Here is a 24,368-nt window from a genome sequence, read left to right as displayed (position 1 = left end):
GGCAACAGGAGATGTACCCCACAGCAGACTCTGGCCTAGCGCGAAGTGGGTTCCGGATCAGGTGACTGGGATGCCCAGAAGCGATCCACATCCCAGGGCGGCCGCCGGCCCAGTTTAGTGGGTGCCGCTTTAATCTTAATTTCTGCCTGCTTGCTTTACCCGGGTTAGGCCAACCCCTCCTTGCAGGCCCGGGGGCGAGAGGCTCTAATCCCTCCCCCCTCGCCTGACAAGTGCATTAGGGGGACAAGGCCTGTCCCCCAAGCCTGCCCACCCTCTTCTCCTGCAGCCATCCCGGGGTTGCAAGGCATCGATTCTGCAGCTGGAGACCTTCTCGGGTCCCCGGGCTCCGCAGCTCGCTCCGAGCCCGGCCTCGCTGGGCGCAGGCTGCGAGCGACTCGCTGTCTGGTCGGGTTCCAGCAATGGGAGCAGAGGAAGGATGTAATAACATGCCACGGGCAATAAATCATCGCTGGCTACTCCCCTCCCCCTCGCCCCGCATCGCCGCCCCCCTCTATAGAGGGGAGGGGACCAGGCATTTCAGCAGAGCTCAGCCGGCAGCTGCAGCCTCCGGACTTTCACTCCCAGCTCGCCCCCCTCGCCAGCATGGACGGGAAAGCCCTGGCGCTGGTCACTTGTCTGCTGCTCTCTCTCTCCCCCTCGGAGGGTAAGTGCGCTGCCTGCCCTCCAGCCCCCCGGGGCGCGGCGGCCTTTGCCTCCAGTGCATTGCAGCCGCCTGCCCAGGCATGGTGGGGCTGGAGCTGGGATCGGGGCCGGGGGGCGGGCGGGGGGGGGGGCGCTGTCAGCCCACGGGAGGGAAACTTTGCAGAAGTCCCGGGCCGCTTGCAGCTCGCCTCCCCGGCGTCTCGGGGGTGCGTGTCTGTGGAGCTGGCCGGTCCCCAGGGACGGCTGCTGAGCCAAGGTTTCCTTTGGAAAGGAGGAACCAGCCACGCGAGGTTTGGGAGCGACCCCCACGGGCGGATCTCGCCACGGCTGGGACTTAGCGTCCGCCCCCCCAGTGGGCAGTTGCTCGAGGCTCACTGCCCAGCGGTGTCCGGTTCTGTACAAAGCTCGCGGGCCCGGCCAGTCCCCAGCCCCTCCCTGCGCCTTGTCCGCCCCCCGTGCGCCGCAGCGATGGCTGAGCAGGGAGCCGCAGCCCCCGGCCGGGCTCGGGGGAAGAAGGGTGCCCCGGGGCGCTCTGCGCGGGCAGGCGGCCGGGGGTTCTGGGTGCAAAGCGAGAGCCGCCCTAGCCGGGGTTGTCCTTGCGGAACAGCGACGCCTCCTCGTCCAGCTGACGGAGCGCAGCTCCAGGCTAACTCGTAGCAGCTGCGGAGCGCTGGGTCTGCTCCCAGCCAGCCCCGTGCGGCCACTTGGCCCTGGGACTCCTTCCCCTGGAGCAGAGACCAAGCCTCCCTCCTCTGGAGAGCAGCGGGAGAAAAAGAAAAGGACTGGGCGCTTGGCCGCTCCAGCCGGGGCAGCTGGCGGCCCCCCGGCTCCGCCATGGGTTGGATCTCGGGGGCACCGGCCCGGGTGCTCGAGCAGCGGGAGGCTGGCCCCGTGTGTGGAGTGTCTCTGGGTCTGGGTGTGCAGCGGCGGGTCTGCTGAGTGCCGGGTTTACACCTGTGTCTTGTGGCGCTCAGGAGAGCCCTGAGGGGCTAATGCGGGGGAAAGCTCAGTGGTTTGTGCATTGGTCTGCTAAACCCAGGGTTGTGAGTTCAATCCTTGAGGGGGCCATTTAGGGATGGGGCAAAAATTGGGGCTTGGTCCTGCTTTGAGCAGGGGGCTGGACTAGATGACCTCCTGAGGGCCCTTCCCACCCTGAGATTCTATGAGACCCCGGCGCCTGCGAACCTATGTTGATCCTGGTGCGCCCGGTCCAGATGCGTTTAGGCTGCAAATGCCAACTAATCGCTGCTGCTAAATTCATCGGGGGTTTTCCATGACAAAAGCCCTCCTAGAAATAGCCCCTGCCCTTGGGAAACAAACAAAACACCGGCCTCCTTGAGACTCCCCCAGCAAAAAAGGGCACCGCTCCCCTGGCTCGTGGGGAGCGGGTCCTTCCAGCGATCAGATCCGATGAAGTGAGCTGTAGCTCACCAAAGCTTATGCTCAAATATATTGGTTAGTCTCTAAGGTGCCACAAGTCCTCCTTTTCTTTTTGCGAATACAGACTAACACGGCTGCTACTCTGAAACTTTTCAGAAATAAGTCCGTGAATGTATTGACATGAGAGAGAAAAACTCAAGGCAATCGCGGCAGGTATCTCTGTGCAAATGAATCCGATGTATAAAGATAACACCCTACCCGGGATAAATTCGGATTCTCTTAACTGAGCGTCAGGGGCGTTTAGAGACAGGCTGATCAACATTTTGGAGGTGCAAAATTGTATTTAAGAAGGGGGAAAGTGTAAACCCGAACTGGTCTCAGATGTAGATGAATAAAATCAATCCCCGCCTCCCCAGGGCAGAGCGCGAAGGGAGTTTTTGCTCACTGTGCATTAGCCTTTGCTACCCTGCGGGATCGCTCTGTAGCTAGATGGATTGTTGCTCACAGGCGCGTTTCTCGCTCCTTTGGCCATGAAGTCCCTTCTCTAGGCCGGGATATGTTCCAGCAAACGGCTCTTTGTAACTTGCACGATACCTGCCCAAGGTCTCCCTGCAGGAATTCACCCCGTCGGCTTCCTCCCGCGGAACTAGAAAGAAAACCCAAAGGGAGGCGGGAGATTTCGCTGTGTTAGTTTCACTCCCAAGATGTTGACGAGGGGCCCGATCCGGTTGCCTCCAATGGCAAAAATCTGACTGCCTTGAAGGGTGCAGGATTGGGCCCTAGCATCCCCTGGACTCGCTTACCTGTGCGTGCCCCCCTCTGTTTAGGCTTTGGGAGGCAGAGATTCCAGCTCTCCCACTATTTCACCTCTCCTGCCGCCGCCCCCGATCTGGACAGTATCTCCTGGGCAGACTGTAACTGGCTGCAGCCTGGGGAAACTGAGCAAGGAGTGGTGGTGACCATCTGAACCCACCTCACTGTTCCTACGGGCATGGCTTCCCAGCGGCACAGCCCTGCCTGCAGTCCAGCTGCCCTGGCTGCGGTGGGCTCCTGCAGCCCCTCGGCCCCGGCACACCTGGGAGGAGGGGATGCTGCTTTCCTTCAGGGGCCTCGCTGCTCCGGCAGCAGCTCCAGGCAGGCTCCTTGCAGGAGCTGAGTTCTCCGGGTGAATCACAGTTTGTGGATTTAGAGAGGAAGGGGTGTTTGTGTCAGGGATTGCATTAATAAATAAAGGAAACCCTGAGCTAGGAGCAGACCCCACCCCCCTCCCCAATCCCACTTTATTAAAAGTGGAGCAATTTCATCCTGGTGTGAAACTGCTGAATACAGCAATATTCAGCAGCTTCCTCCCCCCCCCCCCGCCCCCAACCCTCTATATAAGTGTGATGTCCCAAGCCCCTGGGACCGGCAGGAGCCCAGGGAAGCACTTGTGAGTGGTGCTGCAGGAGGGGGCGGTGCGTGATAAAGGGGTCTCAGGGGCTGCTCCTTGCAGTGGGAGTGAAGGGTGATTGCCCCCTCTGCACTCAGCCTGCCAAGGTGGCTTTCTCGGTTGGTTTCTGATCTGCAGTGGAAAGCCAGCTACAGCAGATGTGTCAGTGTCCTGGTAAAATAGCCCCCTTGAGTTAACCCCTGGCATCCTTACCCAGGCAAAACTCCCCATCATCCATTGCCGAAGCAGACATGGTGGGCTCGGCGGGTGCTGTTGGCCCTCTTCTCTCCTGTGTCTTCCCCTACACAGAGGTGTGTTTGTAGGAGAGGATACATAAGGTGTCAGGGTTTGTCTACATGGGGAGATGATAGACTCAGGTGGGAATTTAAACCGCTGTAACCCTAGTGTGGACACACTCATTCCAGTATAAGAGACCTTTTTTGGGATGTTATCTTGTACCTGTTTGGAAGGGGGTTAAGCCAAAGGGGGAAAAGCCACCCTAACCTGGAATAAAAGTATCCACATGGAGGGCTAGATGGGTTTAACTATATGCGTGTGATTGTGCCAGTGTAACTGATCCAGCTGTCCCATGTAGACAAGCCTTTGGCTTTCCTGCTTTAAAAACACAGTGGAGTGAAGGCTCTGTTTTACTGCAGGATAAGCCAGGTGTGGCCAGCCCCAGGGGTATCAGCCTGGACTCACCTGGCCACCTGAGGGCCCTGCCTCCACTCAGGATTTTACGGGGAGATAACAAAGGGTGGAGCTGGAAGGGGTAAATTCCAGCCCCAGTGGGACAAACCCACACCAACACTAACAGGCTTAGAACTGAGTGGCACCCTGACTGTGGGCTTCGTGTCTTGTGCTGCTCCACCTCCATCCTGCTTTTAGCCTGCTAGCTGGATCAGAGCAGATGTGAAGGTGAGGAGTTACACCTCCAGGTCCAGGTGGAGAGACACCCTGTGGGTCAGAGCCTAGTGCTGTGTTTTACTGAGATTGCTGAAGCACTTAAGCTATCCTGGTAAAATGCTGCCCGCTTCAGTGATCACCTGGGAGAAACTTCTTCTCAGTGGAGACATAGCCCTAGTGTGTGTCCGTTTGAACAGGGCCGTCCTTAGGATTTATGGGGCCCTAGGCAGTATTATTAAACTGGTGCCCCTATGCCTGACTTGCTCTTAGCAACACAAACATAAGCTTACCGTACTAGAGAACTTGCTACATGCACTTTATTAAAAACAGTTTAAGCAAATTAAGCACACTATAATGCTGAGGGACTATACTTACACAACAGAAGTAGCGTTATAGAAAAAAATCTGACTTATTGACAGAATGATGCAAATAATATACTTTTTTTAATTTGTCAACATTTTATGGGAAATTACTGTGAAGAAGTTTTGAAACAACACCAAGCTTCGTATGCAGCAGACACTGCAGCAGCCCGGGCTTGCAGCCTGTTGGGGAGGGATGAGGCAGCAAAGGATACCGAGCCACCCAGCCTGCCTCATGGCGGCGGAGAGTCACAGTTCCTCACAGAGACCCCGTACCCTCTCCCTCACACAGAATATGGCCCCTGCCTAAGGAGACTGCAGCGCACGCTGGGTGTGCTGGAGCCAACCCGCTCTTACCCGTTGTCTCGGTAGTGCCCCAATTTTCGGGTGCCCTACACAGCCACATATGCTGCTTGGGGGGAGGGTTAGCTCAGTGGTTTGAGCATTGGCCTGCTAAACCCAGGGTTGTGAGTTCAATCCTTAAGGGGGCCATTTAGGGATCTGGGGCAAAAATTGGGGATTGGTCCTGCTTTGAGCAGGGGTTTGGACTAGATGACCTCCTGAGGTCCCTTCCAACCCTTGTATTCTATGAAATGTCTATATGCCTAAGGATGGCCCTGCATCTGAACTGGGGAGGGGGTGCTCTGGAGAAGTTATTGCCTCCCTAGACTGAAGCACTCGCAGGGCAACTGCAAGCAGAGGTTCCCTGGCTTCCCAGGGCTGATGCTGCGAGCTGACCTGATGCCCACTGTAATGATATGCTGCCTTTGCAAAAAGAGCGTGGGTTTAAGGCTTGTGCAGCCTCACTTTGATATATATGTTCCCTGGGTTATAAAACCACTAGTCAGTAGATATTCATGTCTAGCCCGGGAGAATACCCTGATTCACTCTATGGGACAAACGCTATGGATTCTGACCAACAGTCCTTACACACCCGCCTCCACGGTCGTTACGCACCGGCCCAGATTCTGACCACCCGAGTAAAACTGGAGGATTCTGCTGAGGTCAGTGGAGTTACTCTGCATTTCTTCCCTGCAATTGCAATTGCTCTGCCGTGGGGATCAGCTACTGGCTCACACAATCTTTCATAAAGGTTGCTTGTAACAAGGATTTTCCTGTAATTTCCTTCTTGAAGAAATGGTGGCATCCCCCAGTGTTGTGCCTTAGGGTATGTTTGAGGGTAACTGGAGACAAACATCAGTCAGTGTCTAGTGTTTACAGATCAGGTGCAGTTTTACTGGTTGCCTCTTTTTTGACCTTCCCAGACAGCAGTTTAAGGAACTTGCAGCTTGCGCGGGATTCAAAGCCCCTTTCTGTTCCATAGCCTTTGAGGGCAGCTTTGTTTGGGGACTGAGCTCTGCTGTGTAGCAAAACAAACAGAGATGTGGAAGGCAACACTGGATCCAAAACTCCTTCAGATGCTGGGGAATTTGGATCCTGGGCCAAATTTCATGGATCAGGTCCCTCCCTCTTTATAAACAAGCTTCCCTCAAAGAGCTCACAACCAGCAACTGAACAGCTGTCCAACGGGAAATGGTTTGAAATCCTATGGACGTCCCAAGGCGAGTCCTGCAGGCCCCAGAGATGCTGCCCCCGACTCTGTTCTAGTGTGCAGACGTTTCAGGAAGGAGTCACCATTTCAGCTGTGTACACGCTGGGGGCTGGATAATGCAGTCTCTCCAGACCTCAGTGGGGGCTCAGCATGGGGATAGAGGTCAGGATCAGCCCCCAGAGTGAGCCGGGCTGTCCTGCATACACATCCCCTGCAGAATTTTAAGCTCAGGGGCAAGATACAGCCCTGCTTCCATTGAAGTTGATGGCAAACTACCCATTGATTTTAGCAGTACGGAATCCATGTAGAGCATGGAATGACTCACGACCAGGTGTCGTGAGTGGCTGTGATTCTGTCATGTGCAGGAAGTTCAGAAGGATCCGAATCCACACTGTTGATGCCCTGTCTCCCGCTGCGGAGCGCCTACTCTGGGAGCAGCCCCCTGCCAGCAGGCGCTTGGCAGTGTGAGTACAGGCCAGGCCGTACAGTAGGACCCTGGGAAAGCTCCCAAAGGCCCTGGCATGCGCTGCCTCAGATCAGTTCCCAGCCAGGAGCTTGCACCTGGGCAGAGCCGCTTGTTTTGATTTGGACTCCTTGGAATTCCTGGCTTTCTGCTGCCTACCTTCTAATCTGGCCTCAGGTCAAAATCATTTGGAAAGAATAACAGAGCAGACAAGTGCCTCACTCTTCTAGCCTTTATCTCATCTAATTACCAGCAGCAACTCAGGACAATTGAGTGGCTCCTTATTCTAATCTCTTCTCCATTTCTTAGGGTCCAGTTTCTCACCCCTTCCTTTGTCTTCTAAAATCACAAGCAGCAGGATTAGAAGGCCCCAATGGGAACTAGAGAGGGTTTTGACACACTGCTCCAAGACCACAGCTGTTCCATGGCTCTCTTCATCTATATGTTTTCTTCATGCCTATCTAGGAGAGGAACTAGAGATGCCACTGGGCTGCAGGTTGGCACCACTGCCAAGGAGGAACGAGTAATGTGTGTCCTCTCTATTTCTGCATCCCACAGAGAAACCCGTCAGCCTGACCTACCGATGCCCCTGCAGGTTCTACGAGAGCAACGTGGCTAAAGCCAACATCAAGCACCTCAAAATCCTGACCACCCCGAATTGCTCGCTGCAGATTGTGTAAGTCTCCGGGTGCTTTTTAAGGCTTTACTTGGCCTCAGACGGTAAGTTGGGCAAGGAAGGGAGCTGAAGGATTTCGCCAACCTCGGTAAAAGGTGCCGCAGTGTCCAGGCACTGCCCCAGCCTGGGTTTGAATTTGCATGGGGCCCAGCGCCTTCTGCAAGGTACGGAGCAGAGCAAGTAGAACAGTTTCACTCAGACATTTCCTCAGTGGAAAACGGCTTTTTTGACTGTTTTCAGAAAAAAAGGATCCATTTTTATTTGGGGGGCTGTTTTCAGGGGGAAAAAAACCAAAACAATGGAAATTTGAGGGGTTTCATCAAAAATGCCAAATCCAAAAAAGAACAAAGACAAATTTAGATTAAAAAAACATAAACATTAAAAAAACCTTTTTTTGTTGAAAACTTTCATGGGGAAAAAAATCATTTTCCCAGCAGGCCTAGTGCTGAGTACCCTCAGCTCTTGTGGGAGGCATGATTATCAGGTCCTCTTTGCACGGTTCGCTCCTCTGTGTTCAGTTCCTGCTACTGTCAACAGTTCTGCCATCCAGCTAGATCTTCGTATGGCCCTTTAAATTGCACCATCAGAGCTGTAAAAAACTCTCCATTGTTGTATGCCAAAAACCTGTAAGGTTTCATGCGATTTCTCAAAAATCTACATATTTAGTCAGATATATTTTCAAGTAAAAATATATATATTTTAAAAAATATCCAACCCACACAATTTCCTGCATGTACCCTGCCTTTCATTTTGGTGGAGGACAATTGACAATTCAGTCCAAACTGAGAAATAATTTGCTCTTCCTAAAAATGGCATAAACATCATACGTTGTGTGTTTCGCCAGCTCTGATTGCTACTTGATGGAATGGAGAGGCATGCATCTAAACAGCTATAATACATGGATTTGTGCTCTTCTGGGAATGCCTAATAAACATCGTGAGAGTCAAGAGAAACCCACTGGGAAGGCTTTGGGGGGATTTGGAATGATCTGAAGTCGTTTCAACATAATGACAGAAATTTGAGATTTGACATGATATGCATTTTTCTCTTGATTAACATGAGAGCGAAGTAATTAGAGATGGCAAAGACCATGACGTATTGAAATGGAAAAAACCTGTTTTCTTTTCCCCAACATGGTCTGAATATGTTTATTGTTTGCAGTGTATTTTAGTGTCTACAGAACAGATGATCCAACTCCCCCCCAAACCATTGTTTAAAATCTGACATAAAAGAGATATACCTGAAATGGAACCCTAAATTCAAATGCCCCAGAAGGTTGGGGAATTCTGCCCCTTGGACCCAACAGAAATTAAAAAACAAAATAAATGCTAACTTCTAAAAATCCAATTTTAGCGGATTTTATCCAAACACTGAATTCAGTTGCTATGTGCCGTGATAAGAAGAGCAGGAGTACTTGTGGCACCTTAGAGACTAACAAAATTTATTAAAGCATAAGCTTTCATGGGCTACAGCCCACTTCATTGGATGCAAGTTGTAACTTACACCTTCTCTGTATGTATATATATATATATATATTCTTACTAGATGTTCCATTCTATGCATCCGATGAAGTGGGCTGTAGCCCACGAAAGCTTATGCTCAAATAAATTTGTTAGTCTCTAAGGTGCCACAAGTCCTCCTGTTCTATTTGTGGATACAGACTAACACGGCTGCTACTCTGAAACCTGTCATTATGTGGCATGATGTGTTCTGGATGGTGGATGTGAGTAATTTAAATAAGTAATCAAAGCTATTTACTTTGGAATCCATCATTTTTTAGGACTGAAACATCTGATTGGAACCCCGTATTATGGATTTATGGAGTAATCCTGTGATTTTTTACCCAAGCCAAATTCCCTTTGAAGTCAAGAGCAATTTTGCCTGAGCAAATTGTATAGGAGCTGGTCTTTATCTTTAAATACTCTGTGCATGGAGAGTGGTTGGTTGTGCTTTCAGTTTGTTACTCTCCTGTCTAAGGCCAGTTCTGAAGTTCCCATGTGAAGACAATGAGTCTGACTCTGCTCACACTTTGCACTGCTATAACTTCACTGAATTTGGTGGAAAGACTCCTAATTTACACCGGCATAAGTGAGATCAGAACCAGGTCCGATGGAAACCCTGTTGGCGGAAGGACTGCAGGATTGGGTCTGCAGCAGTAAGCCCAGTACATGACTATTCACAGGACTTCAGCACTAGCAGCATGTTAGATCCCCTGGCTTCTTTCGTTGGCTTACTTTTTATTAAACATTAAGGGCTCAGTCTTGCAGGTGTGGAGCACTTTGGCTTCAATCCAAGATAGCTCTTAAGTGTGTGCCTTATTTAAGCAGCTAGGGCGTCTGGCCCAAGTCAATGAGACTCAGATGCTTAAAGTCAAGAATGTGCTTAAGTGCTTTGTTGGATCAAGGTCAAGGTGCTCAGTACCTGGCAGGATTGAGTCCTTAATGAAGAGGAGAATTTGGCCTGTCTACATCAATGCACAGTAATAGGTGTTAATGCCTCCACAACATATTGCCAGTGCGGTTAGTGTGGCATTGATGGGCCTGATCCTACAAGATGCTGAGCAACTCCTGCAGATGCCAGGTGTCCTCAACTCCCGTTGTGCTCAGCTGGAGGTGAGGGACCTCAGCACTCAGAACAGGTACTCAGCACCTTGAAGGACCAGTGCCTGACTTTACAGAGCTTTAAATGCTCTGGATAAAGTGCTATATATCTTGTTTCTACCTGACACATCCTATTGAACCCAGAAGCCAGTGACAGATGAATTTCCAGAGGCTGGGAGATGGAGTTTGGTTCAGATAAGCATCCAGAAGATTGGATCTTTATCTGTAACGTATGTAATCTAAACCTCCTGAGTCTGCAAATCTGGGCTGGAAATTGCATGAGAACAGGCTTTCTCAAGAGATTTCTGGAACTTCCATTTCCGGTGCTGATTGGAAAACACACGAGAGAATGCTCCTCGCTGGCAACTTGGCATTTCCAATTCGTTTCCTGCCTGGAGTCCAGAAGTTCAAACCCATGTGAGAATTAAAAAAAAAAAAAAAAAAAAAAATGAACAGAAGAACCTTTTGGATCCTCCTGAAAGTCCAGTTTGGTTTCTGTTCTAAAACTGGATGAAAGTTCAGAGTCAGGCTGAGCATCGGACAATGTTCAGAGGTGTTTGTTAATTCATCCATTGCAGAGACTCCATTTGCTCATCAGTTCTTTCCAAATGAAATGCAGCTCCCACATGCCCTGCACTGACAGCAACGCGGATCCTAATAATAAAATCTGGAGAATCAATTTCTTTCCTCATTCACGCCCATGCAACCCAACAGCTGCCAACAGATGAGATTCAAACGAGGGGCTGAATTCTGTTAGCCCTTAAAACTGGTTTAAATCCAGAGCATTTCCCATGAAGTCAGTGGGGTTACCCCAGACACACCCTTGTGAAGCTGAGAGCAGAATTTGACCCCTGGTGTAAGCTTGTGCAGTTCCATTGTCTTCACTAGAAATGTGCAGGTAGGACGGAGGGCACACTTTGGCCCAGGAGGCCTTCTGTGCCATGTTATCCCTTGTCCTCACACCACAACTCTTCTCTTTCTTTTGACAGAGCAAGGCTGAAGAACAACAGTAAGCAAGTGTGCATTGATCCCAAGTTAAAGTGGATTCAGGAATATCTGGAGAAAGCTTTAAACAAGTAAGGCAAGAAACATACGGACTTACAGATAACACACCCTGAGAGCTTAAAGGGTAGGACGTTCAGGGCTGGCTTTAATCATATGGACCAAGTACTCAGTGAAATCAGGCATTGCTATGAAGATGGGGTCTGAGTTTACCCAGTGTATATTAAAACAGTGGCTTACAGTATTTTCTATATTTTATATTAAGAGATTTGTCAGTATTTGGGGTAAGAGGTATCCTAGCAAGTCAGAAATGGGCTTCCCTCTTTCTAAAAGAGCAGTTCTCCCAAGGAAAATGCTTCCTTGATTCCCCTCCCTCACCCAATCCACAATTATCTCCAAATCTTTATTAGTAAAGTATCTCTGGAGCCCCTTTCCTCTTTCTGCTGGGAGTCTGTGTGCACCGGCAGCTGACGGCTAGTGGGGATTGGCAGGCAGAAACCATGCTTTAGCCATTAAAATTTGCCAAGGCAACATCCATTGCTAAGAACAAACCTCCATTCCTGCCAGATGGTATTCAGCCACACCTGGCGAATTAGCAGGCCTGTTTTTCCTCATGGCACTGCAATGTGGCTCTCCTGCTGAGGGTCCCACACCAGTCAGCCTGGCTCATTAGAAGCCAGGTCAACTGGCTGCTGTTGTGAGTGAGCACAGAACAGAGACCGTCAGTCATTTCTGTGCAAACAGGTCTTTGCAGCCTCCCTCAGATGGGAAATGAATCAAGGGAAGAGGGGAGGGAGCTCCCTCCTTGGGAAGGGCTCGGCCAAGGGACCAGCCAGCAGCGGCCTTCGGAGCAGCGAGGCCCCCTGTGCACGCAGAACCCCTCACCCCTTTCTGCACCTCATTCAACCTTGCTGAATCCTACCTCTGCTGCTGCTTTCCCCCCCATGTGAGGCAGGGCTGGAATCCAGACATTTGCAGAGGGGAAGAGACACCTCAAGGAGGGAGGGGTCAGGGGCATTAGAGGGGAATAGGAGGTGGGGTAGGTTGGTGCATTGCAGAGACTCCATCCTCTGCTTTTCTGAAGCACTTTCAGGAGCCAGGGATAAGAATTCTTCCTGGCAGGGGGGCTTCACAGTAGCCAGGAATGGGGGCACCCTCCCCCAGAGGCAGTCGAACCCCTTTGGGACTGGGGTGAGGCTACAGAGAGTGGGGCGCATGGAAACCACTACGCAAATCACTAGCGATTCCAGCCCTGCCCTGCTCTGAGCCTTCCTTTGCCCCGGCCGACTTCAGTCCATGTGGACAGAGCTTGTCTGCACTAGAGCGGCACTGGAGTTTGGCCCAGGCGATGTCAAGAGCAGAATGTGGCCTTTCACAAACAGGTAGCTCCTCCTGCTGTCAAGCGGCATTGTGCTGCATTAAGGGCCAAGTTCAGCACAGTACTCAAGCATCTGTCTAATCTGGAACACGTGAACAGCCCCCTTTAAAGTCAGACAAGAGCTTAAGTACCTTGCTAAACCTGCAGAGTAATGGCCCTGGGTCACCTTCTGCTCTCACATCAGTGGAGACCTGGGCCTGCTCCACTGAGAACAAAGGGCCTAATTCTGGTCTCAGGTCAGATTCTGATCTTACTTTCCCTACTGCAATCCTGAAGCTGCTCTATTGAATTCAGTAGAATTACTCCAGATTCACACCAGGGTAACAGATGACAATTTGGTTCAGTTAAAGCATATGTTTGTGTCCACTAAGCCTACAATTGTGGCACGATCTTCATGTTCCAACCAGAAACGCTGGCACCCATGAAATTTCCATGCTCCAAGATCATCCATAGATGATCTGGTCTCTCTCTGTAATACTTCCATGGGGCATATTTTTGATATATTTTAGTGCACAGCTTTGACTTTTTCAATTACATGTATTTCAGAATATATTTATAGTTCATTAAACAAGTCATATATTTGAATTGGAACCATACCAACGTTGGTAGTTCAAAAACTGATATCCCTATAAACTACTAACAGCTTGTAAAATAAATAATTATAGATCTATAAATGTTAATGTAGCTTATCAATTTCAATCAGCCATATATTATATTTTTTCACTTGTATTGAAATTGTATCAAATGTGACATTACCCTCTATGCACAAGCAATAAAAATGGCTAATTGTTTCATGATACAACCCCCCAACTGTATGTGGGAATTTATTTTTCTGGAAAAAAATTAATACATTTTATAGAAGGGTTTGTTGCAAATTGCTTCAAGGTTACTTAGTTTACTTATGTGTCAAACTTACTCTTTGCTGGTGCTTAAATGCTTAGATCTCTTCTGCGCTATGATTCTGCAGCTGTGGGGGACAGAAGGTGTTCAGAATACAGTAGTCTAATACTTGATTTGAAAAATTAATGGGTTTGCTTTGATCGTGAAATATCAAGGATGGTTTTCAGTAGAAAAGCATTTTGCTCACTAATTCTGCTTACTCTTTATTCTGCTTTATATTCATCACACCTTCATGTAATATACACAATTATGTGACTTCAGTAGACTATATTAACATTAGGGCTGTCTAGCAATTAAAAAAATTAATCACGATTAATCGCCCTGTTAAACAATAATAGAATACCATTTATTTAAATATTTGTGGATGTTTTCTACATTTTCAAATATCTTGATTTCAATTATAACACAGAATACAAAGTGTACAGTGCTCACTTTATATTTATTTTTGATTACAAGTATTTACATTGTAAAAAACCAAAAGAAATAATATTTTTCATTTCACCTCTACATATACTGTGGTGCAATCTCTTTATCATGAAAGTTGAACTTGCAAATGTAGAATTATGTAAAAAAAAACTGCATTCAAAAATAAAACAATGTAGAATTTTAGAGCCTGCAAGTCCACTCAGTCCTACTTCTTGTTCACCCAATCGCTCAGACAAACAAGCTTGTTTACATTTGCAGGAAATAATGCTGCCCTCTTCTTGTCTAAAATGTCACCTAAAAGTGAGAACAGGCATTGTCATTGCACTGTTGTAGCTGGGGTCACAAGATATTTACATGTCAGATGTGCTAAAGATTCATATATCCCTTCATGCTTCAACCACCATTCCAGGGGGCATACGTCCATGCTGATGACGGGTTCTGCTTGATAACAATCCAAAGCAGTGTGGACCGAAGCATATTCATTTTCATTATCTGAGTCAGATGCCACCAACAGAAGGTTGATTTTCTTTTTTGGTGGTTTAGTTTCTGTAGTTTCCGCATCAGAGTGTTGCTCTTTTAAGACTTCTGAAAGCATGCTCCACACCTCATCCCTCTCAGATTTTGGAAGGCACTTCTGATTCTTAAACCTTGGGTTGAGTGCTGTCGCTATCTTTAGAAATCTCACATTGGTACCTTCTTTACGTTTTATCAAATCTGCAGTGAAAATATTTTTAAAATGAACAACGTGTGCTGGGCCACCATCTGAGACAGCTATAACATGAAATATATGGCAGAATGTGGTTAAAACACAGAGTAGGAGACATACAGTTCTCCCCCAGGGAGTTCAGTCACAAATTTAATTAGGGCATTATTTTTTTAACAAGCGTCATCAGCATGGAAGCATGTCTTCTGGAATGGTGGCCAAAGCATGAAGGGGCATACGAATGTTTAACATATCTGGCACGTAAACACCTTGCAATGCTGGCTACATAAATGCCATGCAAATGCCTGTTCTCACTTTCTGGTGATATTGTAAATAAGAAGCGGGCAGCATTATTTCCTGTAAATGTAAACAAACCTGTTTGTCTTAGCGATTGGCGGAACAAGAAGTAGGACTGAGTGGACTTGCAGTCTCTGACGTTTTACATTGTTTTGTTTTTCAGTGCAGTTATGTAACTAAAAATCTACATTTGTAAGTTGCACTTTCAGGACAAAGCGATTGCTCTACAGTACTTGTATGAGGTGAATTGAAAAATACTATTTCTTTTGTTTATCATTTTTACAGTGCAAATATTTGTAATAAAAAATAATATACACTTTGATTTCAATTACAACACAGAATACAATATATCTGAAAATGTAGAAAAACATCCCAAATATTTAATACATTTCAATTGGTATTCTATTGTTTAACAGTGCGATTAAAACTGATTAATTGCGATTCATTTTTTTAATCATGATTAATTTTTTTGAGTTAATCGCGTGAGTTAATTGCGATTAATCGACAGCCCTAATTAACCTCACTGGGAATTGGGAGCCCAGATCTTCTATCTGGCTTTAAAGACCATTGTATAACCATGCTAGTCGACATTATTAATCTCACATCCATTTTGATCGGGCAAGTTAGATCTTTCTTGAAACTGCTAACAACCCATAATTCCCTTCCCGTAATAATTTACAGGCCCAACCCTGGTAATCCTCCTTCCTCACTCAAGTAAAGATTTGAAAAACGGGGCCCTGTAGGAGTTAGTAGATCCAGGAAGAAAGAGTGTTCAGAGTATGCAACTTGCCCATCCAACTAGCATTAGTGTAGCCCAGACTCCAACCCTTCCTTAAGCCTCAGATGTTGGAGCTTGCTAAGCTCAGCTGGCAGCTCTGGCACACACAAGAAAGCTGATGGGTCTGGAAGAGAGAGGAAAGTAACATAGAAAAAGATTCCTCTTGAGTCTTCTTGGGGAAATAAGGAAACTTCCGACTCTCCTGTGGCCGGCTGCAGTCTTAGTTCTTGCACTTGTCAATCAATTTGTGGCAGCTCTTCCTCCTTTGTAAATAATGACTAAGGATAATAAGCCACGGCCCCATCTCCTGTGGCTAGACAAAGTGTTAGGGTCACATGCTGGACTGCAGCTTTTCTGTGTGGCCAGGGGCAAGCCACTGACGGCCTGGTCCTCAGCTGTGCTGAGTGCCCACAGCTCATTGACTTCACCCGGCGCTGTGACTGGGAAGTTAGATGCCTGAATGCCCTGTGCCTCAGTTTCCCCAGGGGTAATATGGGGGTAATGATGCTTCTCAGCCTCCTAGGCGTTTTGGGAGACGCACGCTACATCTCCGCTGTCTGCCGCTTTCAGCGGTGCGTAGTGCATGCACTTGCGTAGCTCCCTAGCCCGGGTTTAAGTAGCAGCATAGAGGGGAGGCCCAGCTTCGGTGAGTAGCGTACTGACACGCTGCAGGGGGTGGGAACGTACGCGGGTCCATACCCCGCACAGCTCTCTACAGCTCTCTACAAGCCCTGCTGGTTTTAGCAGCATCATAGCCCGCTACCTCTCAACTGCTGGAGCCTTTCTCTGCTGCAGGAAAAGACTCCTGTCGGGGAGAGGCCGCTGACTGGCCCCCTGCCCCAGCCTTTCACTGACACATGCAGCTGCATGCCGCAGTGTGGACGCAGTCTGCTTTTCACAGCGGCATGCAGCTGCACGTACCCTACACATTGCCAGCGAGGTGTGTCGTGTAGCCAGCCCCATTAATTGGTACTTGTACATTGCTTTGAGAGCGTTAGATGTCAGATGCTGTAGCAATATTGTGATGGTGATTATTTAGCATATGGAAATGGCTTATCACTGAGACACTTTGGGCCTGGTTCTCGTTTACACTAAGGCTCCTTTACACCACTTTGGCAGTGAGTGCCAGGAAGTGGGTGTTACTGTAATTTATACCCACTTGAAGGCCACTTTACCTTGGCAGAGTGGTGTAAAGGGGTCTTGGCATCAATGCAAATCAGTCCATTTGTATCTGGCCAATTTCTATGGCTGTCTCTCTCTCTATTTCTTTGGCGTTAGACCACTTCATGACCCTTATAAAATAAATAGCAGCACCAAGAGAGATATGGCCCAATTCTACTGTGTGGTGCCAATTCCCAGAGAGCAAGGATGGCCCAGTGGGTAGGGCGTTATTCTGGGAGAGACGCAAGTTCAATTCCTGGTCCGTTGCAGTCTTCCTCTGTGACCTTGTGCAAGTCGCTGAGTCTGTGCGCCCTGCCCAGTGGGGATAACAGCACTGCCCTGCCTGCCAGCGGGGTTGCAAGGGTACATACAGTAACAGATTGTCAGGGTCTCAGAAATTCCTGTAATGTTGGGGCAGGTCAGTGGCATTACACCAGGGATGGATTTGGACCAACAGGCTTGATTTTAGAGAATGTGAGAGCGTGGTCGAAGAGGACTCATTTTCACACTCTTAAAATGGCCTTGTGGCATTTCCACTGATTAAAGTCATGCATTTTCTTCAGTTCAAAAACAGCTGAAAGAACCCAGCTTGAAAGTCACAGAGGCGGATTTGTCTGACTATTCCCCACTCTGCTGTGGGTTCTAAGAAAGGCCTGCACATGGTGTGTATTAGCACCTGCTTATTGATAGCACTTGCCAGCAGGACGGTGCCCACGGGGATTTCACACTGTTAAAAAGAGACCCACTTTTACTTAATGGTGTATTCTAAAAACACAGGTCCTTTGTTGGTGAAATAACAGCACCACTAGTGAGCCTCCAACGGGCACTCACACAGTTTGCACTTGCTAATTAACACTGTACACAAAGACGTGAAATACCATATTTCAGCTTTATTATTTAAAAAATGCAAAACCTTTTAATGTCCTGTAGCATGTTTCATCCCACTTAAAACACCTGACAGAGGAAAATACTTAGTACTTCACCAGTGCTTCGTATTTCCAAGCCACCCTATAGACGTTAGCTGCTTCATTCCTGGGATAAGTGTGTGAGGTTGTTAAGTGGAGAAAGTATTATCATCCCATTTCACAGGTGGGGAAACTGAGGCACAGCAAGCCTACAGGAAGCCAGAATCGGAGGCAGGATAAGGATTCAGCTGCTTGTGGCTCCCTGCCTTGAGCTTAGTTTTGCCCTTCTGATCACTAAGTGCAGAGATAAATAACAAGCAACTTCTGTGGATTTGTTATTGATGTTTTAAATGACAAAAGCAGAACGTAGGTGTGCAGCGCAGACTGTTACATTGGCCATCGTTTCTGGGTATTAAGGAAAGCCACCTGTTTTCTTGGGACTATTAGATTAGACCGAGTGATTAGCTGCATTTTGGCAGAGGATTGTACATGCCGTGATGCAGATGGGCAACATTCTCCTCTCCCTTGTGGACGGTGGATCTTGGCTCCCATATTTTGCTCTCCCTGCATGCACAGACCTGAGGTCTCTGGCACTAGGGAGAGCAGGGTGTGGGAATTAAGATCTTCTGTGTCTTTCTGAGAGAAGAAAATTGCTTAACGGGTTTAGTAAGTGTCATGGTTCAAATGAGTGTCTAAGGCTACTGATCGCGGCGAGCTGAGAGCTGCTCTTGTCACTGGGTCTCATCACCCAACTCATCACACACTGCTGGGCCACAGGCTGAGCTGCTCAGATAGGTAACAGGAAGGGACAGAATGTGCTTCTGCACAGCCAGCTGGGGTGGGGTTGGGTCTGAAGCCTTTTTAATAGCCTGATATTAACCTGCAGCCATTTGCCAAGCTGATCCCCCTCAGACGCACCAAAGAAAGAGCACAGTGAGCTCCTGGGATCTGAGGGACCAGGCTGTAACGGACCATCTCTGCTTGAGCAAATGACCCCAAACAAATGGTCATGCCCAGCTAACTCCAGGGGAAGGCAGACACTTGCCTGCCACCCCACTCTGACATCCAAGGGGAGCTGAACAGAGCAGGGCTTGGCCTGTCCCCTTTCAGAGCTAGATTCCGCTCAGCGGCTCAGAGACGAGGGAATGGTAGTGTATGTCCATGCAGCACAAGAGCAGCGTGACTTGGCTGTACTGCCTTTGCTCCTTGCTCTCCGCACCATCCCCCTGTGCAGAGCTGTCCGAGTGCCATTTGGCTCCCCGGGCCAGTTCTGATCATGTTTTAGCCCCATACTATCCCCACTTCCCCCATTCTTTTTTGCTGCATCTCTGTGTGCAGCAGCGTTCCTTGCTCTGGCTTCAAGGCGCAGAATGAACCTCCTAGCCAGCCTTTCTCCTGCTTAGCGCTGGACACCTTACTAACTATGATCAGCACTACCTGCGAAAATAACCACCGATGCTGGGCTCAGGCCTTCAGGGCCCCAAGAGCTCCTCCTTCAGGCACCATGCAGCCGAACTGCCTTTGCTTTTGTCTTGACGCACAATGTAGTGGCAACCCCTAAATGACTAGTCCTGATAACTAAGCTCTTTTCTACTGAAAGAAACCTTAATAGTATTTCACTTTGTTCTTCATCAACAGGAGGTTCAAGATGTAAGAGGCAAGCATTGTAAGCCGTCTACAGGATTTCTTACTGTAGGACCCAGAGAGCAGATAACCAGTATTAGGGAATGAATGCATTTCACTGTTATCATGCAGCACAAAGGCAAGGCTTCATGCATTTCCAAAGGCTTTTTTTTTTCCCTTTTTTTTCACAAATTGGCTTGCTTTCACAATACGATTTTATGGAGTAATGTGTTTGTTTTTTTAAAAAACAATCTTTTCGTAGTTTGGTTTATCATCTAGCACTGGTGGCAGCGATGAATTTAGACTAACCCTACATTATAATATCGTTTTCCTTGCCTGTATTATTTAGCAATCGCTGTTAAGTTCATGCCAGCATCCAAGAGTTTTTACCTAGCAGGACATGAGCTGTGAGGTGCAATTCGATCGTGTAATTCCTATGTTCCTATGCTCCCAATGACTCAGCATAAAAAGCAATGCATTTTCCCATTCCTGTAACCAGACCTTGTCTGCAGCCCTACTTGAGACAGAACACAGGGTCGGAGAGTAACACTGGTGCTGGCCCGAGTCAGCACCATAGAGCGTGATTTTGCTAGTGCGTGTGCAGGCAAATGTTCCCAGTTCCCAGGCGGAGATGCCTCTGTCTGCTGGTGAAACGATCTAGTGTCCAGAGCTCCATTTGCAACAAGATATCACCCAGGAGAGACATGCCATCTCTGGCAACCCCACAGGCCTGTTATTTCTCCCTCTTGATTCCCAGCTCTGTAACCACGTATAAAGATGTATAAAATATGAAATGTAGAGGAAAGGTATCAGCGACGGGGCAATCTCTTTGTTACGCTGTGCACTGAGAAGTGGGGAAAATGTGTCTTGTCCAAACCGCGAGCAGCAAAATATCTGTGTGATGCCCAACATTGTGTATTGGGTGGGTTTCTTCAGAAGGAATCTCCTCCTTTATGTGGAGCTTGTATTCTGGGTATGCAAGGGCTGTTATACTAAGCACTCTCTTCTGTTGCGAGTAACTTACATGCCAAAGGACCATTCTATCTATCCCAGGGATGTCTTATTTTCCACTTTGGTCACTGTGACAAACTAAGTATTCTCCCTACAAAATGATCATGCTAGTGCAGGATGTGCTTCTGTGGGCACCATGTGGCCCCATCAGCTTTGTAGCAGAAACCAAGCAGGAGCTCTGCCTGAAAACAGTGCCGGTGATTTTTTTTTTTTCCTACTAGATTGGTGCTTTTAAGTCTTGTGCACCCTTTTTTGTAGGCATTTGGGGAGTAGGGATCGAGCACCACTGACATCAGTGGCAGTTTTACGGCTGATTTCAATCGGAGCAAGATCAGACCCTCTGTCACTTGTGTAAAGGCAAAAAGAGCTTACAAGACCAAGAAACCCATAGACTAGTGCATCTTCCATATTGTGTGTTTTATCACCTAGGGGCCAGACTCCCTCCTGATATAGGCGTCTGCAGTTGCCAGTGACTTGGCTGGAGAGTATACACCGGCATCAGAGTCAGGAGTTACCCTCAGGTTTTTAAAGAAGCCCTGGAGAAAGTGCCTAAGAATTTCTGTTCTAACACAGAATTATAACCTGTCTCCCCTACCTGCTGGACAGAGACTCCTCACGCACGCTGTCTGAACTGGGCACCAGCTCAGATCCTGCTCCCATTGAAGCCAGTTTAGATTGAAATCTCACTCTCTGACTCAGGGGTGCATTTAGCACAACAGTGGCCCTTTAAAACCTGAAACCGTGTTCTGCCTTCCATGAGGAACCCTTTTAACCAGCCCTCAGCATGAGGACTGACAGAGCCAGCTTCAGTGGGTCAGTGCTCAGAGCACTGCATTTGGCCCTCCCCCATGCAGGGTATGTCTACACTGGAAACTGCAAAGCAGTGCCGCAGGAACGCTCCCGCGGCAGCGCTTTGAAGTGCGAGTGTGGTCGCGCGCGAGTGCTGGGAGAGAGCTCTCCCAGTGCTCCTGGTAATCCACCTCCACCAGGGGATTAGCTCCCAGCACTGGGAGCCTGTCCACACTAGCACTTTAAAGCGCTCAGACTTGCTGATTTTTCACCCCCCTGAGCCAGCAAGCTAGAGCGCTATAAAGTGTAGGTGTAGACAAGCCCTCAGTCTCTCTGCCTTCAGCCATCATAACTGGTGCAAACCTTAGTGTAGACAGGACTAACCACTGTAAGCTGTGCATGGCACCGGTGCAATTTCCCTCTGCCGAAGACAAAAACAGCCAGCAAGGCTGGTGCAGCAGCACGGAAGGGCATTTGTCACTTGGAGGGCTGTCCCAGTCACATAGGGAAGTAGATGCTTTGTGGGAGAAAGGAACATTAATGACCTATTTTATGGGCTATGAGCAAGTGACTCGCTGGGGTCTCTGAGGGTTCTGTTGTTTGCCCTGTAGTATTTGCATCAGAAGTGTTAATCAGGAAACAGGCAATTTACACTAGAGCAATCAATCCCTGTACAATTGAAAGCTTCTTGCACTACTACTTGAAGTGTGCTCCACTTCTAGATAATACTTAGCCCTGCCATGAGTGCAGGGGACTGGACTAGATGACCTCTCAAAGTCCTTTCCAGGCCTACGATTCTATGATTTTATGATTCCTGTGTCCCTCTACAATGTTAGCAAGTTGTGGGGCATCGGTTTCATAAATCTGGTTCCACGGAGATGGATCCGTGGTAAGTTTTGCTTTCTACATTTGGCTGTCAACCAAAGACAAATTGAGGGGAAGAAAGCAGGGGCATACAGGAGTAATGCCATGGCTGGCCACACGTGAATGTGAAGAGAAAGGGCAACAAAATAACACTGAAATGGTGCCAAAAGAGCATTTTCCACAAATGTGAAATGTTCACGAGTGGCTGTTTTCTAAGTGACAGATATAGAATCCCAGGTTTCAAAACCAGAAAGGAAAGAAAACATAGTATTTATCACTGTGCCAATACTCATGTTTATATGAGCTTTACAACTATAGTAGCTTTAGATGTTGATGTCTTATTTGAGTCCTGCTTGAGAAAGTGTGAAGGGTGAATTTTCAATGAGTTTTTAACCAGTATGGTGTTTGAGCAAGGGTGACTGTGGTTGGTCTTTTCCAATGGAGGCTGTATTCCGAGTTGAATGTACACATTTAATTGAATATGCAGTTCCTATATAATTTCTTGTTGCTATTTTGCCTTTATTAGGATCTTGACAATCCCCTCTTCTCTGAAAACTTGTACTGATCTATGTCAATTACAGCATATAGGCGCTTGATAGTGCTCATATCCAAAATACAAACTTAACCTTTACCATCATCCAATCACATAATAGCCTTGTTTGCAAATCCAGATCTTCATTGACCCCCAGAGAAGAAGGCATATACATCACCATGGAAGGGCTGCATGCATCCTCCAACCTCTGATCATTGAGAAGTCAGTGTTGTAAGAATGTGGTGAATACTGTATTTTGTGTTGTTACTGAGGAAAAAAAACACTTCCCAGATAATGTGAAAAAGTTTTTTCTGAAAGGCAGCTTTATGGAAATATTATATACATTTGTGCTTTTTAAAATAATTCCTTTTCATATAGTATTTTGAAAATAAACACTTTTTATATCAATATCATGTCTTTGTTAAATGTGTATGCACTTATAATTTTCTTAATAAAATTTATACCCAAATGAAATTTGCACTCATTTCAAATTAGTAAATGGTATGTTTTTCCCCCGTACACAAACAGTCAGAAGGGCATTTACATTGGTTCTTTCTTGTTCTGTTAATATCCAAGTCTCAAATGAAGCTTCCCTGAGCTCACCCAGACTAAGACTGAACTGAACATGAGATGGCTGCCTGACTCTGCAGCCAGCAGAACGCTGAGAGATTTTAAAGCGTCATTATCTTTCTGGATCTGCACTTCTCTAAGGTGTGGGGAGTTTAGATCTGGGGCTAGGCCTCTCTCAGTCCAGGTCCCTTTACCTTTATTCGTTCACAGGATGTTTAAAAGAACAACAAACATATACAGGCAAATTATACTCTGCCTGGGAAACATGCTGACTAGTGTTCGGGTGCCAGATACCCAACATGCTATTAGCACATGGGAGGGCTGACGGCCAGGACAACATTCACTGCTCTCTGGACATTCACTGCTCAATGGAGTCAGTTAAGGCATCAAAATCAATGTCTCCACATGCCCAATATCTCCTGGCAGTGCCACTATGTGGACTGGACCGGGAGGGATTCATCTTACAATGTAGGTGGGGATTTTTAAAGGGCCTTGAGGGAGTTAGGCACACAACTCCCTTGGTCCCCTTTGAAACTCCTAGCTATTACCTCCTGCTGCTGTATGTATGGGCGGGATGTAAGCTTCCGGGTGGATATACCTGGACCAGGCACGCTGCAGAGTCATGATGAGCCTTCTGCAGGTGAATTCATTGAGAATGCAGTAGGCCTGGTCCAGCTCCATGCTGTGTGGCACGTTTGACGTGTCCAGCAAATCCCCAAAGTCAGTGAGTCTCATTCCACAAGCCGGCTGTGCGTGGAAATCCTGTTTGTAGCGATGGGAGCGTTGGCAGAGTTGGGCTTGTAGGATCAGACCCAGGGAGGCACTAGGCGAAATCCTATCTCCAGCCAAGTCAATGGGAGATTTGCCATTGACTTAAATAGAGTGAGGGTTCCACCTGTTCCAGTTACATAGGCGTTTACAGTCTGGGTCTGGCATTAAGGGAGCATCCACGTTATTTTACCATTTGTAAAGAGAGAACCAACCAGACACTTGTTGGACAAGTCACTTCCCTACTTAACTGCCCTTTCAGCAGACACAGCTCAGCTTCCCCTGCAAAGATGCAGGTACAACGCCAGTAGCCACAGGCAGAAGGGTCCTGGAAATGTCCAAATCCAGATGAGGCCACATTTAGATTTAGTTGGGGATTGGTCCTGCTTTGAGCAGGGGTTGGACAAGATGCCCTCCTGAGGTCCCTTCCAACCCTGATATTCTATGATTCTATGTGTTTATCAGACCAGACAGTGACCAGGCTTCTTAACACACATTGCCCCCAGCTACCACAACAAGCTGTCTTAGGGCTGGACAGTTAAGCAGGCTTTGTTCGCACCCACTATGGGAGATGGGGGATGCTTCTCAGGTGTCGTGAGCACATTATCCCCTGAGCACTCCTCCATCCCTGCC

The 24,368-nt window shown here is 47.9% G+C and overlaps 1 protein-coding gene across 1 annotated transcript; it reads left to right on the top strand.

Annotated features, from left to right (window-relative positions):
- Positions 1 to 477: 477 nt before the first annotated feature.
- On the top strand, positions 478 to 22,871 carry CXCL12 (C-X-C motif chemokine ligand 12). Its single transcript, XM_027831699.3, has 4 exons — positions 478 to 664; positions 7,311 to 7,428; positions 11,018 to 11,104; positions 19,217 to 22,871. The coding sequence occupies exons 1-4, from the start codon at positions 604 to 606 to the stop codon at positions 19,230 to 19,232; spliced, it is 282 nt and encodes a 93-aa protein (XP_027687500.1). The 5' UTR covers positions 478 to 603; the 3' UTR covers positions 19,233 to 22,871.
- The last annotated feature ends 1,497 nt before the right edge of the window (positions 22,872 to 24,368 follow it).

This window comes from Chelonia mydas, chromosome 7 (genome assembly GCF_015237465.2).
Source record: "Chelonia mydas isolate rCheMyd1 chromosome 7, rCheMyd1.pri.v2, whole genome shotgun sequence".
Taxonomy (NCBI): Eukaryota; Metazoa; Chordata; order Testudines; family Cheloniidae; genus Chelonia; species Chelonia mydas.
Note: the sequence above shows the minus strand (reverse complement) of the source record. Positions and strands in the feature narration are given on the sequence as shown.